This window comes from Paramisgurnus dabryanus, chromosome 23, assembly GCF_030506205.2.
Source record: "Paramisgurnus dabryanus chromosome 23, PD_genome_1.1, whole genome shotgun sequence".
In the NCBI taxonomy this organism is placed as follows: domain Eukaryota; kingdom Metazoa; phylum Chordata; class Actinopteri; order Cypriniformes; family Cobitidae; genus Paramisgurnus; species Paramisgurnus dabryanus.
The window spans coordinates 767365-781548 of record NC_133359.1 but is presented as its reverse complement, the minus strand read 5'-3'; the positions used below and the strand labels follow the sequence as shown (position 1 = coordinate 781548).

At 42.1% G+C, this 14184-nt stretch overlaps 1 protein-coding gene across 1 annotated transcript in view; it reads right to left on the bottom strand.

The window, feature by feature from the left end:
• Window positions 1-2256: 2256 nt before the first annotated feature.
• Window positions 2257-14184, bottom strand: part of LOC135768118 (PDZ domain-containing RING finger protein 4-like) — a 26812-nt gene continuing 14884 nt past the window's right edge. Inside the window, exons 3-8 of the mRNA XM_065277263.2 lie at window positions 10081-10180; window positions 8092-8190; window positions 7428-7490; window positions 6612-6713; window positions 4980-5111; window positions 2257-4543 (exon numbers count right to left, since the gene is read on the bottom strand). Coding sequence (XP_065133335.1) covers window positions 3164-4543; window positions 4980-5111; window positions 6612-6713; window positions 7428-7490; window positions 8092-8190; window positions 10081-10180 — 1876 coding nt within the window. The 3' untranslated portion in view covers window positions 2257-3163. The remainder of the gene's footprint in view (window positions 4544-4979; window positions 5112-6611; window positions 6714-7427; window positions 7491-8091; window positions 8191-10080; window positions 10181-14184) is intronic.

Genomic DNA, 14184 nt, shown 5'->3' with positions numbered 1-14184 from the left:
ACCTCGAGTTACGGCTCTTCTCTGTGTAACCCCGAGTTACAGCTTTTCTCTGTGTAACCCCGAGTTACAACTCTTCTCTGAGTAACTCCGAGAGTTCTGGCTCTTCTCTGAGTAACCCCGAGTTAAGGCTTGTCTCGGAGTAACCCCAATTTGCGGCTCTTCTCTAAGTAACCCGGAGTTCTGGCTCTTCTCCGAGTAACCCCAAGTTACAAATCTTCTCTGAGTGACCCTGAGTTACGGCTCTTCTCTGAGTAACCCTGAGTTACGGCTCTTCTCTTAGTAACCCTGAGTTACGGCTCTTCTCTGAGTAACCCCGAGTTATGGCTCTTCTCTGAGTAACCCCGAGTTACGGCTCTTCTCTGAGTAACCCTGAGTTACGGCTCTTCTCTGAGTAACCCTGAGTTACGGCTCTTCTCTGAGTAACCCCGAGTTACGGCTCTTCTCTGACTATCCCCGAGTTATGGTTCTTCTCTGAGTAACTCCGAGTTATGGCTCTTCTCTGACTAACCCCGAGTTACGGCTCTTCTCTGAGTAACCCCGAGTTCTGGCTCTTCTCTGAGTAACCCCGAGTTCTGGCTCTTCTCTGAGTAACCCCAAGTTACGGCTCTTGTCTGAGTAACCTCGAGTTATGGCTCTTCTCTGACTAACCCCGAGTTACGGCTCTTCTCTGAGTAACCCCGAGTTCTGGCTCTTCTCTGAGTAACCCCAAGTTACGGCTCTTCTCTGAGTAACCTCGAGTTACGGCTCTTCTTTGTGTAACCCCGAGTTACAGCTTTTCTCTGTGTAACCCCGAGTTACAACTCTTCTCTGAGTAACTCCGAGAGTTCTGGCTCTTCTCTGAGTAACCCCGAGTTCTGGCTCTTCTCTGAGTAACCCCAAGTTACGGCTCTTCTCTGAGTAACCTCGAGTTACGGCTCTTCTCTGTGTAACCCCGAGTTACAGCTTTTCTCTGTGTAACCCCGAGTTACAACTCTTCTCTGAGTAACTCCGAGAGTTCTGGCTCTTCTCTGAGTAACCCTGAGTTCTGGCTCTTCTCTGAGTAACCCTGAGAGTTACGGCTCTTTTCTAAGTAACCCTGAGTTATGGTTCTTCTCTGAGTAACTCTGGATTGTTATATTTTTGACAGCAGAAGCAGGCTGCAGATAGGGGGAGAGAGATCTACAAATGGCTCGCGGGCTGGGAGTCTGACCCCACTGATATAATGGCTTTACTTTAGAAAGCAACCATTTAAGAGAGAGATATTTTAGAATGCATTTTTATTAATTCATCATGTAACACAGATCTCTCTTTAGTTTTAGCCTATGAATCTGTATAAGAGAAATCTTCTAGATAATAAAGTTCTTGTATTCTCTTGATGAAGACATCAGCAAAAATCATCAAAATTTGAAACGACTGGCACATGTGAAACGACTGGCACATTCACGGATAGTCACCAGGAGAACCATTAACAGACACTTACATTAACATATCAAAGATCAGATGATCCATAAATGTAAGAAATGACATCGATCCGGTTGGCTCGGTCCTGCCCTTGAATAAAAGAGCTCAAACCTTTCAATTTAACTGTTGAGCAATGTTATCTGCTTGACATTTATGTAAGAACTGCTGTTAGATGTAGTGATGCAAATGTCAACACTCTCAGCAAATCGCCTTTAATTACCACTGATGCTGCAGACGTTAGTAAGCATCTGCGCAGCCGCAGTCGAGCATTATTTCAATCAGGCTCATGTGTTTAGTGATGCCGTCAGGTTGTGATGTCGTCTATTACGTTATTGTGTTTGAGCTTTCATACAAAACCCAAGGAAAATGTTTTGTGACTGTTTGAAGTAGAAACGTTTTCCATTTTCAGCGAGTGAAACTTAAGCTCTTGTAAAATCAGTTCACATCAGTCTTGATTTATTTGATGTTAATGCTGCTAAAAAGCAATTGTTCAATGCAACCACAGTGTCGTCATCAATATTTTGAGCTTGGTTTGTACATTAGATGACCTCAAAACTAACATTCATGAATCAAAGCCAAAAAACAACATCTGAGATCATCATGTCATCCTCTTTGATTTTTGGGTTAAATATCTAAATATCGTTTACTTGAAGTTCCAAGCTTTAAAACTTCTTTAACTAGTTTAGGAATTTCTTAAAGTTGTTTGTAAGTTGTTTTTAAAAACATGACAACAAAGAATGATTGTCAGTTTTGATGAATGTGAAGTGATGATAATGTGTTACTGTAGATGAATGACACAGAACATTTGCAGAAAACTTTATTAAACGTTAAAATATCACAATGACCACACATTCACCTGGCCAGAAGAGACAACTACAGATTCTTTAAATAAGACTTGTAACATTTAGCCAGAACAAGTACAGAAATTTACAATTGAAATGTACAAAATAATAAAGGATCCAGCAAAACTTAAATGAAGACTATAAATAAAATTCCAATAATGAAATAGTCCTGTTATTGATCATAGAGCAGAAGATTGACGCTGGTTTATTTCTGTAAACTAGTTTCTCTTATGAGAAATAATCAGTTAGGAAAAGATTAACACTGTTACTCTATCAACACAAATCACTGCTGTTCAAACACAAGATTGAACTTCATTTTTATAAAAGATGAATCATTCAATACTCAATGAATGTTGGCTGGTTTCATCTGAACTTTATGTGTTTAATAGAGGTTGAGGTAGAAGAGTTTCATCTACAGCTACATGATTCATCTGCTGTCGTACTGTTTGTGTCTTCAGACTGAAAATATTACAAATCTGAGCAAAAACGCGGTGAAGGCAACTACAAAATGATTCACGTTTTCCTGATGTAAACACTGAAAGTTGTCATTTACTTTAAATGCTGTGATGGAAAATAAACAAATTATTAAAGGAATCCTTATTTTATTACCTTCATGTCACTCATGCTTGACTTTCTTAGTGAAACCGAAAAGCTCAATTTAATAATGTCATAATAATAATTAAAAAATGTAATGATGTCAGTGTTATTTGAAATTTGCTTTTACCTTCATGTTATTGCAAGAAAACAAATCTGTTTAATTGCTTACAAAACATTTATCAATTAACAAAGTGCAAAAAATATTTTTTTCATAAAAATTGCCACATTGAACGAGGCAGAAGTAGATCTTACCACATGGGGTAAAGTTTGAGAGAGTTGTAAATCTATACAGTTGTAACAGAAAGGAAGGCGTTGTGAACTTTGGAAGCCTCTGGCGCTTTGGCGCCGTGCGTCATCAGTTCCTGAATCGTCATCCAGTTGTCCAGTATTTTCTTGTTTCTTTTTTTCATCATCTTGCGATGGCTCAGTTCAATGATACTGACGTCCTTACGTCCCTCACCGCCGCTCTGTGGATTTTCCCCAAGGCTTTCCAGTCGGCTCCTCTGCATGAACTCTCGTCGCTGGCGCTGCTCTTTGGCCCGCAGAAGCTGGCGTTTGCGCTCCTCTTTGCTCCAGTAGCGTCCCATCTTCATCTCGCTCATGGCGTCGTCATCCGTCGTCATCCCGCCGCTGCGCTCCTCCTTGATCTTGAGGGCTCGCTCGCGGAGCAGTCGATCTCTGACCGGCCGTTTGGTGATGTATCTCGTTCCATCGCTTCTCACCTTGACCTTCCACTCCATCTTGGGTTCGGTCGGCAAGGCGACCCGTGGACCGCTCAACAAACTCTGGGTGTACCCGACAGCGGACTGCTGCTGGATCAGATGTACGACACTCTGGTAATGTTGCCCGTGGGACGGGACGTCGGTTTGCTGGTGTTGTCGTGAGGACAGACAGGGGATCCGTGAGCGAAGGGTCCTCCGCGGGGAGCCCTCGTCATCCGCCGGAGGCGTCTGGTCGGACTCCGAGGGGTTGCTGTGATCCGGACTGCCGCTCGGTGCTCTCCTGATGGGAGGACGAGGAGGCGAAGCGTGTCCGGTCAGGAAACTGCTCTTCAGGTTCTTTCGATTGGTCAAACTGACCATCCTGTGCATGGAATGTTCTGGAGAGCGATCCATGGCCAGCGGCGTGCTGCGGGAGCTCTCGGCGGTATTGTACGCGCTCGAACTGTCTTTGTCAGATTTCTCCGGGTGCTCGCTGATGTCCGCCAGTTTGCCTGTACGAGGGCTCTGCTGCAGCTGCTCGCGTTTATGCAGTTGATGCGCCTGCATGATGTTCTGGCATTCCAGCTCAATGTTGTGCAGTTCCTCATTGAGCAGACGCAGCTCGTGCTCCATGCCGCCTCTCTGATCTCTCAGACTGCACTCGATGGTGCTGCTGTGACTGTAGAAGAGGCCGTACTCGCCGCTGTTGCGAATCTGACACTTCAGCTCCAGCAGTTGTTGAAAACAATCTTCAGTGACATCATCTTCCACTCCTTCACCTGAGACTCGCCCGGACGCCGGGCTCTGACCCACAGTCTCGCGCCGCTGCCGTAGACATTGCGACAGTCTCTTGTGGATTTTGGCAAGGACGTTCTTCTCAGAGCCCTCCACAGAACCGTTCTTCATCTTCTCGTGATTGTAGGAACAGGAGGCTGTGGTGTTATCTTCTTGAATTCTTCTGGCCTGCAGAGAGATTTTGAGTGAGAATTATTCAAGCGCTCTTGTTTACACATAAAACATCAGAGACTTCATTACTGAACGTTTTCATATCTACTTGCAGTCATTTGGGAGATAGATTAGAACAATGAACATTTCTCTGCTTTTGTCAGGAACAGGAAAATATGAAGAATCAATTTGAAAGTATGATTCAGAATATTGGGAATTGGAGAATCCATCTATTTTAATACATTCATTGCTCACAAGGGCCGTGAGCTTTTCAAAATAAATCCAAGTTCCAATAAAGCTCAGTGAGAAACAAGCAAATCTCATGAAATATAAAGAGAATTAATCTGCCTACAGTAAATCTTTTCAACATTTTCTAAATCAAATGTGAATGTCTGTACACGAGTGGCATGGTTCGGATATTATGGGAGTTGACTTATGTGATTGTTTTTCTCACCTGCTCCTCCTCTTCTTCTTCTTCTCTGGTGGCTCTGTCCATCTCCTCTTCTTCTCTCCTCTGTTCCTCCAGCATTTCCATCTTCAGCTCCTCTAAGAACTCATTGTGTTCATCATCCAGCCACGGCTCCTCCTGAACAAACACAACTATTACAGAACCCAAACACAACCACCAGAGTACCTTGTGAAACCTGTCAAAAACACCAAATCTCCCCCCAAAATCTATCACATATACAGCCACAGAACAAATTAAGATACCACTCCAATTTGCATTTAATTATCATTTTTACATGTTTTACGACAATTTCCGTCCAGTACCTGTTGAATTCCAACAAAAGCAAACCTCATGAGCAACAAAAATCTCATAAATCTCATAACCCTAACCATATTTATAAAATTGGCTTTGATGTGGAAAAGTGATTAGCACCATGTCATGATCTGAGCACACGTACGCACTTTTCCTTGTCCGATTGCTACAGGTTTTTAAAAATATGCTGCTCGTAAAGAATTTGAGATTTATAGATTTTACATCTATACGTGCCATTTTCTGTGCGCACGTTCGTTTTATGAATCACATGTACACACTTTTGAGAAATGATCGTTTTTTGTGTTATTTGGACCATGTTTCCACATTTAAATTTTCCGTAAATAAATGCAAATTAAAAATTATTTTATTAGGAACTTGGCAGAAATGTTGTGGGCAGAATGAAACAAAAAGAATCATTTATTACAAATAGTAAATCTAGAAACACTAAAAATACTCATGAAATGGTCTCTTAATTTTTCTGCAGCTGTATATACTTCTTTTTGGTTATTTATTGGAAAAAAATTAGCCTATTTTTAGATGTTTTGCATTGTGACATGCAGGTTCTTGTAGCTATAATCTAAATGATACATTTTCTCAATTTTAAAGTTAAAGCATTGAAGAAAGTCTTACAGTAAAGTTAAAAAAGGCAAATTCTGATTTGATAATGTTTGCAAAGCATGATGGGAAGAGTTCATTCCTCATAGTAATGTGATCCACCTCAGGGCAGCATCATTTGGTTCATCTGAATGGTGCAAAAAAGGCAAAATATAGTTTCTTATTTCTTCACCAAATGAGGCGAGTATTTCTTGCTGAAAGTGTTTTTATGACTGTGATGTTTGAAACACATTATGCATGTTTTATATGTTTCACACACACACACAGTTTGATGGTCTCTGCAGATGAAGTGTAATGAAGCACAGAAGCATCAGAACCTCACAGTCGTCTCACAGGTCAGTGTCCATTTATTACTCAAATAAAACCCAATTCATTTAACCTCATGTGAAGTTGCTATCAGAGATGTATTTAATAAAAGTGAATGAGGTTCATGTTTACAAGCTGTTCTGAACCGTGCAGGTGATATTAACATATCATTAGTTTTTATAGGCTACAGTTTAAAGTCAATTACAGTGACAGTGAATCTTATCATCCGAGAATAAAACAAAGTAAATGTCAGAGATCTCGGTGTGTTCATGATGCATAATTTACACTAAAATCAATCTTTCGTTCCCATTTATACATTTGTGTTTTGATTTGAGCCTATCGAGTTTTAAATTAACGTTTAAAGTTTTAAATTAACTTAAAAATAAAGTGTTGATGCATTCATACCTGTACTTCAGGTCTACACAAGAGCAGCACAATATTTCGGCATTCTTCATTGGACAGAACGGCCACAGACTCCTGTCTGTCCTCCACATCCCGCCCATTAATCTGTCAATCAAACAGTCAGCCAATGAGAAGATGAAGCATTTATGAGAGTAATGTAGAAGAAGAAAAGATGAGATTAAAGGCCCCTAGCAACCGCACATCACTTCCCTAGCAACCACTCCAGCATCACAGCGATGAGTTTCGTACATGCAAACACCTCCAGCTAAAGATCTTTGTGTTTTGTTTGTTTGGTGGCACTAACAGAGCAGAAATGACACCCATCACACATTGAACAGCTTCAGGGGTCCTCTGTTGTGTTTCACATTTAATTGACTGAATGTTTTTTCCAGAAACAGTGAGATTTCTCTGTGGAGAACACGGCTGTATTTCTCAAACCTCACGGACAGACTACAGCTAAAAATACTCAGGTGTGAAATACAGTACATCTAATATAAGACTGTACAGCTGGAGTCTCTAGTGAAGATCATTGCTTCTGTGTAATGACCCTGACCAGAGCCCCTGTTTCCCTTCAGGTCCTGTAACACACACACACACACACAGGCCAGTAATGACTCTCTATGGAGATCAGTATCATCCCCTTAGGTCTCATAAGAAGCTCAGTGTTTCTGGATGCTGCTGACTCAAACGTTTGATTCGCCGTGGGTGCAGTTCAGAGTTCACATTGAGATGTAACGTACAATCATTAAAAATGAACGCTGAAGCACAATGACTACAGGCCACGCTACTGGTCATCTAATGAATCCAAGCCAAATTTACCTGTAAAATACGATCGCCTTCTCTGATACGACCGTCTCGTGCGGCGATGCTGTTTGGTTCAATCTGAGAACAAAAGCAAAGATAATAAAGTCAGGTGAGTTTGTGTACATGAGGATGAATCTTTCATCATTATTTATGTGTCACTTAAATAAATACAGGGATTATAATCAAATGAAATTTTTTGCAATGATTTTATATAGCATTAAAAGTTTTGATAGTTTAGGAAGAAATGTCCCTATATCCTATAAGAAAATGTTGCAACCAATCACAATCGCTCCTCTCCTGTAGAGGGGGGGGGGGGTGGTTGTCAAATCAATGTCTGTCTGACTGCATATCTGTCCAATCAGAGCTGATCATGAATTTACTCCATCATCATTTGATCACAACACACTTTCTTCTATTTGTCTGAATTAGCTGTACAACATCTGTCAATTCAAATCAATTCTGGACTCTGTCAATAGATTTACCGTAAAGTTGCTTTACTACATCGTAAAACTGTTAAAAGCACCATAGAAATGTAAATGTAATATAGAATCAGCAGTGATTGGTGTATAAATGAGTCTGATCATCTCTCTCCTCTCTGTGTTTCACTCTTACTGAGAGATTTCAATAAACTTGTCAACATCTGCATTCAAAATCACATATGAGCTGTAATCTGACATACCTGGCCGACATATATAGCGATATCATCTTCATCATCTGTCCTGTAACACAGCGTAAGGCCGAGTTTCTCCTCGCTGTTCATTCGACACAATTCAACCTCCTGCACAACAAAACATCTCGCATCAGTAAAGACTTTTATAAAGCAATCCACCAGGAGAAACTGTGTGTCATAAACACACGACCTGTACAGATATCTGCTGTTATTATACATTTACATATAACCTCATTTACTTATTACTGTATTTATAAACTCTTCATTCGGTTAAGGTCTAGTGTCTTTTGTACAGTCAATGTTAATGTCCATATTAATATCACAAAAATGAATAAAGTAGATGAATATAAAAGACAATAAAGTATTATTATTATTATTTCACTCTGTGACATTTTCCCAAGAAAGCAACGCATCAAAGATTTATTAGCAGAAGGCCGAATAATCTATCAGCATTGACTGGGCAATGTTTTTTTCCAAAATCAATGTTTATTTTGTAAATAAGATTGTAATTATGTAAATGAGCATTAATTTATTCAATCCAGCGCAAACAGAAACCATACGAATGAAAAATTCATGTGCTGTTTTTGTGTGGAGATCTCAGCAAGACATTTCATGACAACCCGGCTCAACACAGGAGATTATGTCTCTTAAACAACAACAACACATCACTGAGTAGAGATGGGTTTCAAATACATGCTCACATATTTCATCCATGGATGTTTACTGACCGATTACACACAGAACACAACACACACACACACACACACACACACGCACAAAGTCCTCTACCTCACCACATCCAACCTCACACAACAGCAACTGGACCTCAATCTATAACAGATCACAACCATGACCAGAGAGAGAGATGAATGAAGTATATTATCAGACTCATTTGTGTGTTTGTGAGGGATGTGAAGATGATGATATACTGTACACACACACACACACACACACACACACACACACATAATGTCTGAGTGTATTAACGGTGGCATTTTCACATACTCTCACACGAAGACTTTACTGAACAATTACATGAAATCTACACATGATACAGTATGCACATCACACACTGCTTTAAAAATATCTTGAAATATCATCATTGCCTATCATTTATTGAGAAACTGAAAGCATCAGTGGTTTTATTCCCCGAGCGTGAAATCAAGTGCACACACTCATGGTAATAGGATCAGCGCTCAGAAATGAAGTGTGCAGTATGCAGTGTCATATATATTACATTTGTTTCATGTTAATGGGAGCGCAGACGGCAAACACAACACACGCACAAATCTCCTGTGATGAGAACGCCGCAAACCTTCATATAAATTCAAATGAAACAAATAAAGTGGATGTAATTTACTTAAATCAATATTCTGCCTCTGTCCTTAAATGACTCAGAAATGAAGAGCACTCCAAAACTCAGTGTCTGTTCAGATGTGCTCAGAGTTACAGTACAGGATCAAACTCATGACATCATCTGTCAAATAATCAGACCGTTCTCATCCTGAATTCTGATTGGATGAGCAACATTCAAAGATGCTCAAAAAATGTATTACACATTTATTACTAATTACTAATACATGACTAAATAATTGTTTATTTATATCTTTATTTTTTATTAATTGAAGGTGATGAGCAGTGGTTGATCGGGTCGTCTCAACGCAAGTTATTATTGTAAGATTCAACATTTCACATTTAAACATCAATAATCTTCGAAACCTCCACGGGTAAGTTACAGTTTCCATATCAAATATTCCTGTGCACACAGTGCTTCATGTAATTATATAGAAATATAAGTGACAAAAAAATAACACAAAGATGTGTCTGTTTTGAGACAACACATTTAGTGTAAGAGTGATTGTGTTGTGTTTAACACATCCCTTCTTAAAGTGTATAAAGCTGATGTTTGATTGATCAGACTGTGATGTTTACTGCAGGTTATACACCTGTACACTTTATCATAGACCGGTTAATTTTGTGTCAGTGTCTTTTACTTACCTCATACTCAAAGTCTTCAGGTCTGTCATCAGTTATGATGGTGGAGAGATACTGAGATTCATCAAAGTTCTCCTGATCCACAGAGTGCAGAGAATGACAACTGTAGAGACACAACAACACAATCACATCTCAGATATACTGGATCTACAATCAGATTAAATATGGGTTTGGGACTTTTCTATCTATAATTATTGTCACCTAAGGAATGTTTAATTTCTCTTAGTCTATGTATTAGTTTTATTTGCAATAAATATAGTTTTAAAGCAGTAAAACAAAACTTTCCCTTACTAACCGACCAGTACACAGAGCTATACATGAAAGTCTTATACTTAAGGGCTTATACTAGTCCAAGACTAAAATGCATGCGCTTTAAAAACACCTTGCAATGACATATCTTTTGTAGTTCTAAACATAGGTTGGCGAGGAGCCTAAACATTCAGGCCTGTCAATCATCACCATTATGGGCGTATATAAGACAGCCTTCAGGCCTCCTGGTCCAGCTGCAATTTTTCCGGCATCCCTCCTCCTCCCCATCTCCTCCTTCACTGCTTTCTTTCTTCCTCTGTGTATTTCTGTTGCAAGGGGGGTTGAACTTGGGACTTGAGCCCCCGCCTCAGGTTTGCTCTCTCTGAAGGTTCAGAGCTCAGCTGCAGAGCTCCCTTCGAGGACAACAAGCCAAGTTTGTTTACCATTAATCATTAAGATCTGAATGCGCAGGTGCACTATTGAAACATATTATCAATTCATCCCTTTCCACTGGCACCTTCCCCGTAGCATTTAAAGAGGCTCGGATAACCCCGCTGCTGAAGAAACCCACACTCATCCTGCTCTGCTGGAGAACTACAGACCCGTTTCTCTTCTTCCCTTCATTGCCAAGACTCTTGAACGCGTGGTGTTCAACCAGCTCTCCTCTTTCTTCACACAAAATAACCTCCTGGATAGCAATCAGTCTGGTTTCAAAAGCGGTCACTCCTTCATTGAAGCCCTAAGGCAGGCAAGGGCAGCCTCCAAATCATCTGTGCTGATCTTACTGGATCTATCTGCCACTTTTGACACGGTCAATCACCGCATCCTCCTGTCGACCCTCATGTCTATGGGTGTCTCTGACACAGCGCTTCTATGTTCCAAGTCGTACCTCTAAGATAGGTCATTTTGGGTATCCTGGAGAGGTGAAGTCTCCGAACCACGTCGTCTCGATACTGGGGTGCCTCAAGGCTCTGTGCTTGGACCGCTGCTCTTTTCGATATACATGACATCCCTGGACTCTGTCATTCGAAAACATGGCTTTTCATACAACTGCTATGGGGACGACACTCAACTCCACTTGTCGTTCCACCCTGATAATCCCACGGTTTCTGCCCGCATCTCGGCATGCCTGAGGGACATCTCACTCTAGATGAAGGATCACCATCTCCAGCTTAACCTTGCGAAGACAGAACTGTTTGCATTATAATCTGAACCAAAAATTCAGCACAACCCTTCCATTCAGCTAGGTTCCTCGACCATCACACCTTCCAGGACGGCCAAAAACCTGGGAGTGGTCATTGATGATCGGCTAAGCTTCACAGAGCATGTTGCCAGCACCGCTCGCTCTTGTAGATTCATCCTCTACAATATTAGGAAAATCAGACCTTTCCTAAATGAGCACGTTACGCAGGTCCTGGTCCAAGCTCTTGTCCTGTCCAGGCTGGACTACTGCAATGCCCTACTGGCAGGGCTTCCAGGCTGCACGACCAAACCCCTACAGATGATTCAGAACGCAGCGGCAAGAGTGCTCTTCAATGAGCTAAAGAGGGCCCACATCACTCCTCTCTTTGTCAAGTTACACTGGCTTCCTATAGCAGCTCGCATCAAATTTAAGGCTCTGCTCCTGGCCTTTAAAACCACCATTGGGTCAACACCCCCTTACCTTTGCTTACTTATACAGCCTTATGTACCCTCTCAATCCCTGCGCCCTGCCACCGAGCGATGGCTTGTGATGCCATCTCAAAAAGGGAAAAAATCACTAGCGCGTACCTTCTAAGGAGCGCGTACCTTCTATTGTGGAATAATCTGCCGGTCGTGACACGATCTGCTGTCACTGTAGCTGTCTTTAAGACTCGGCTAAAAACCCATCTCTTCTGCCATTACCTCACTTCCTAATAACAGACTTACTATCTTTCTCTATTTTTCCTTTCTCTTTATCTTTTTCTCCATTTACCTTTCTCTTTATCTCTACATTTCTTTAAAAAAAAATTACTAACCAACCCATGGCTATGTATACTATGTTAGACTTGACGAGAGTTTTTCCAGTGCACTTATGTATTGATGTTCTTGTGTTGCTATAATTGCTTCTATTGTTTACCTCATTTGTAAGTCACTTTGGACAAAAGCGTCTGCTAAATTACTAAATGTAAATATTGGTGAAACTGGTTTGTCTCAAGATGGACACCAGTAATGTTTTTTGTAAGGTATGTTTGTAAAACTACTTAAATGTCCTAATATAACTAAGGTCTAGTCCTGGATTAATCTAAATCCTGTCTGGGAAACCACCCCATAATGTTTCTCTCAGACTCATCTCTGTGTTTGCCAGCATTGTGTAAAGAAACGTCTCGGTTACGGATGTAACCCTCGTTCCCTGAAGGAGGGAACGGAGACGTCACGTCGTGACCGACGAATTGGGAACTCGCTTAGAGAGACCAATCTGCTTCGAATACTACTAAAACGCCAATGAACTTGGCATTGAGATATTTGCATAATGCTGGCGCCGCCCCGCCAGGTGCGTATATAAGCAGCAGGTGCAAATAAGGAAATTAGCTTCTTTTTCGCTGAGAAAGCCGGAAAGTGTGACCGGCCGTAACAGCAGGTGGCAGCACCTGTGGCGACGGGACGTGACGTCTCCGTTCCCTCCTTCAGGGAACGAGGGTTACATCCGTAACCGAGACGTTCCCTTTCAGTCGGTCACTACGACGTCACGTCGTGACCGACGAATTGGGAATCCCTATCAAAACGCCACTAGGGGCTGACCTCTTCCAGTGACTGCGTAAAAGCCCTCCGGTTCCACTTAAGGAGGAGGAGGTAGGTTTTAAGGCAGAAGGCCGGGCACTAGATGTTCCTTTAACCCCACAGAAGTGCCAGCGACTGGGAAGCGCCCTACCTGAGCGGGATAGGAACGCTGCGGAAGCCACCACCCGTCTTAAGGGCTAATGGTGGGCGAAAGTCAACCGTAGTTGAGGAATAAAGACAGCCGTGGCTGTGTAAGCAAAGCAGTGCTCTGCTAAGGGAAACGTGGGCTGGTAGGATTAACCCCACGGAAAAATACTCACAAAGGAACCCGGTGGGACACAATGTGGAGCCCGAGCCAGACACGTAGGTTCGCGAGGATACAGCTAGTGAAAGGCTGACAGCCAATGCTCCGCAACAAAGGCTGCCAGGGCAGCGGAGGAAGAACAATTCAAACCATTACGCATTTTTGTTCTGAAGGCCTTCCATACTGACACAGTTATGAAGCATCAGTTGGAGGCTGCAAGCCGACCTGCGAGACTGTTCTCCGTGCCCTCCCTGGTGAGGAAAGAACACGAGAGGATACAGGCTCGATACGAACACTGTAAAATCTAATGAACGTATTAGGTGTCGCCCAACCAGCAGCTCTACAGATGTCTGTTAGCGAGGAACCACGAGCTAGAGCCCAAGATGAGGCAACGCTCCGTGTGGAGTGCGCTCTCAAATTAAAGGGGCAAGGAATACCCTGAAGATTATAAGCCAGGGCGATAGTATCAACTATCCAATGAGACATCCTCTGCTTAGTGACAGCTTTCCCTTTCTGCTGGCCACCATAACAAACAAAGAGCTGGTCTGAGGTCCTGAGGCTTTGCGTGCGATCCACGTAGAGTCGCAGTGCGCGTACGGGGCACAACAAAGCCACGGTTGGGTCTGCGTCCTCCGGAGGCAGCGCTTGCAAGCTCACCACTTGATCTCTAAAAGGCGTAGTGGGAACTTTGGGCACGTAGCCTGGTCTGGGCCTCAATGTTACGCTTGAGGCAGCAGGACCAAACTGAAGGCACGAGTCGTCAACAGAGAATGCATGTAAATCCCCTACTCTCTTCACTGAGGCCAATGCTAGCA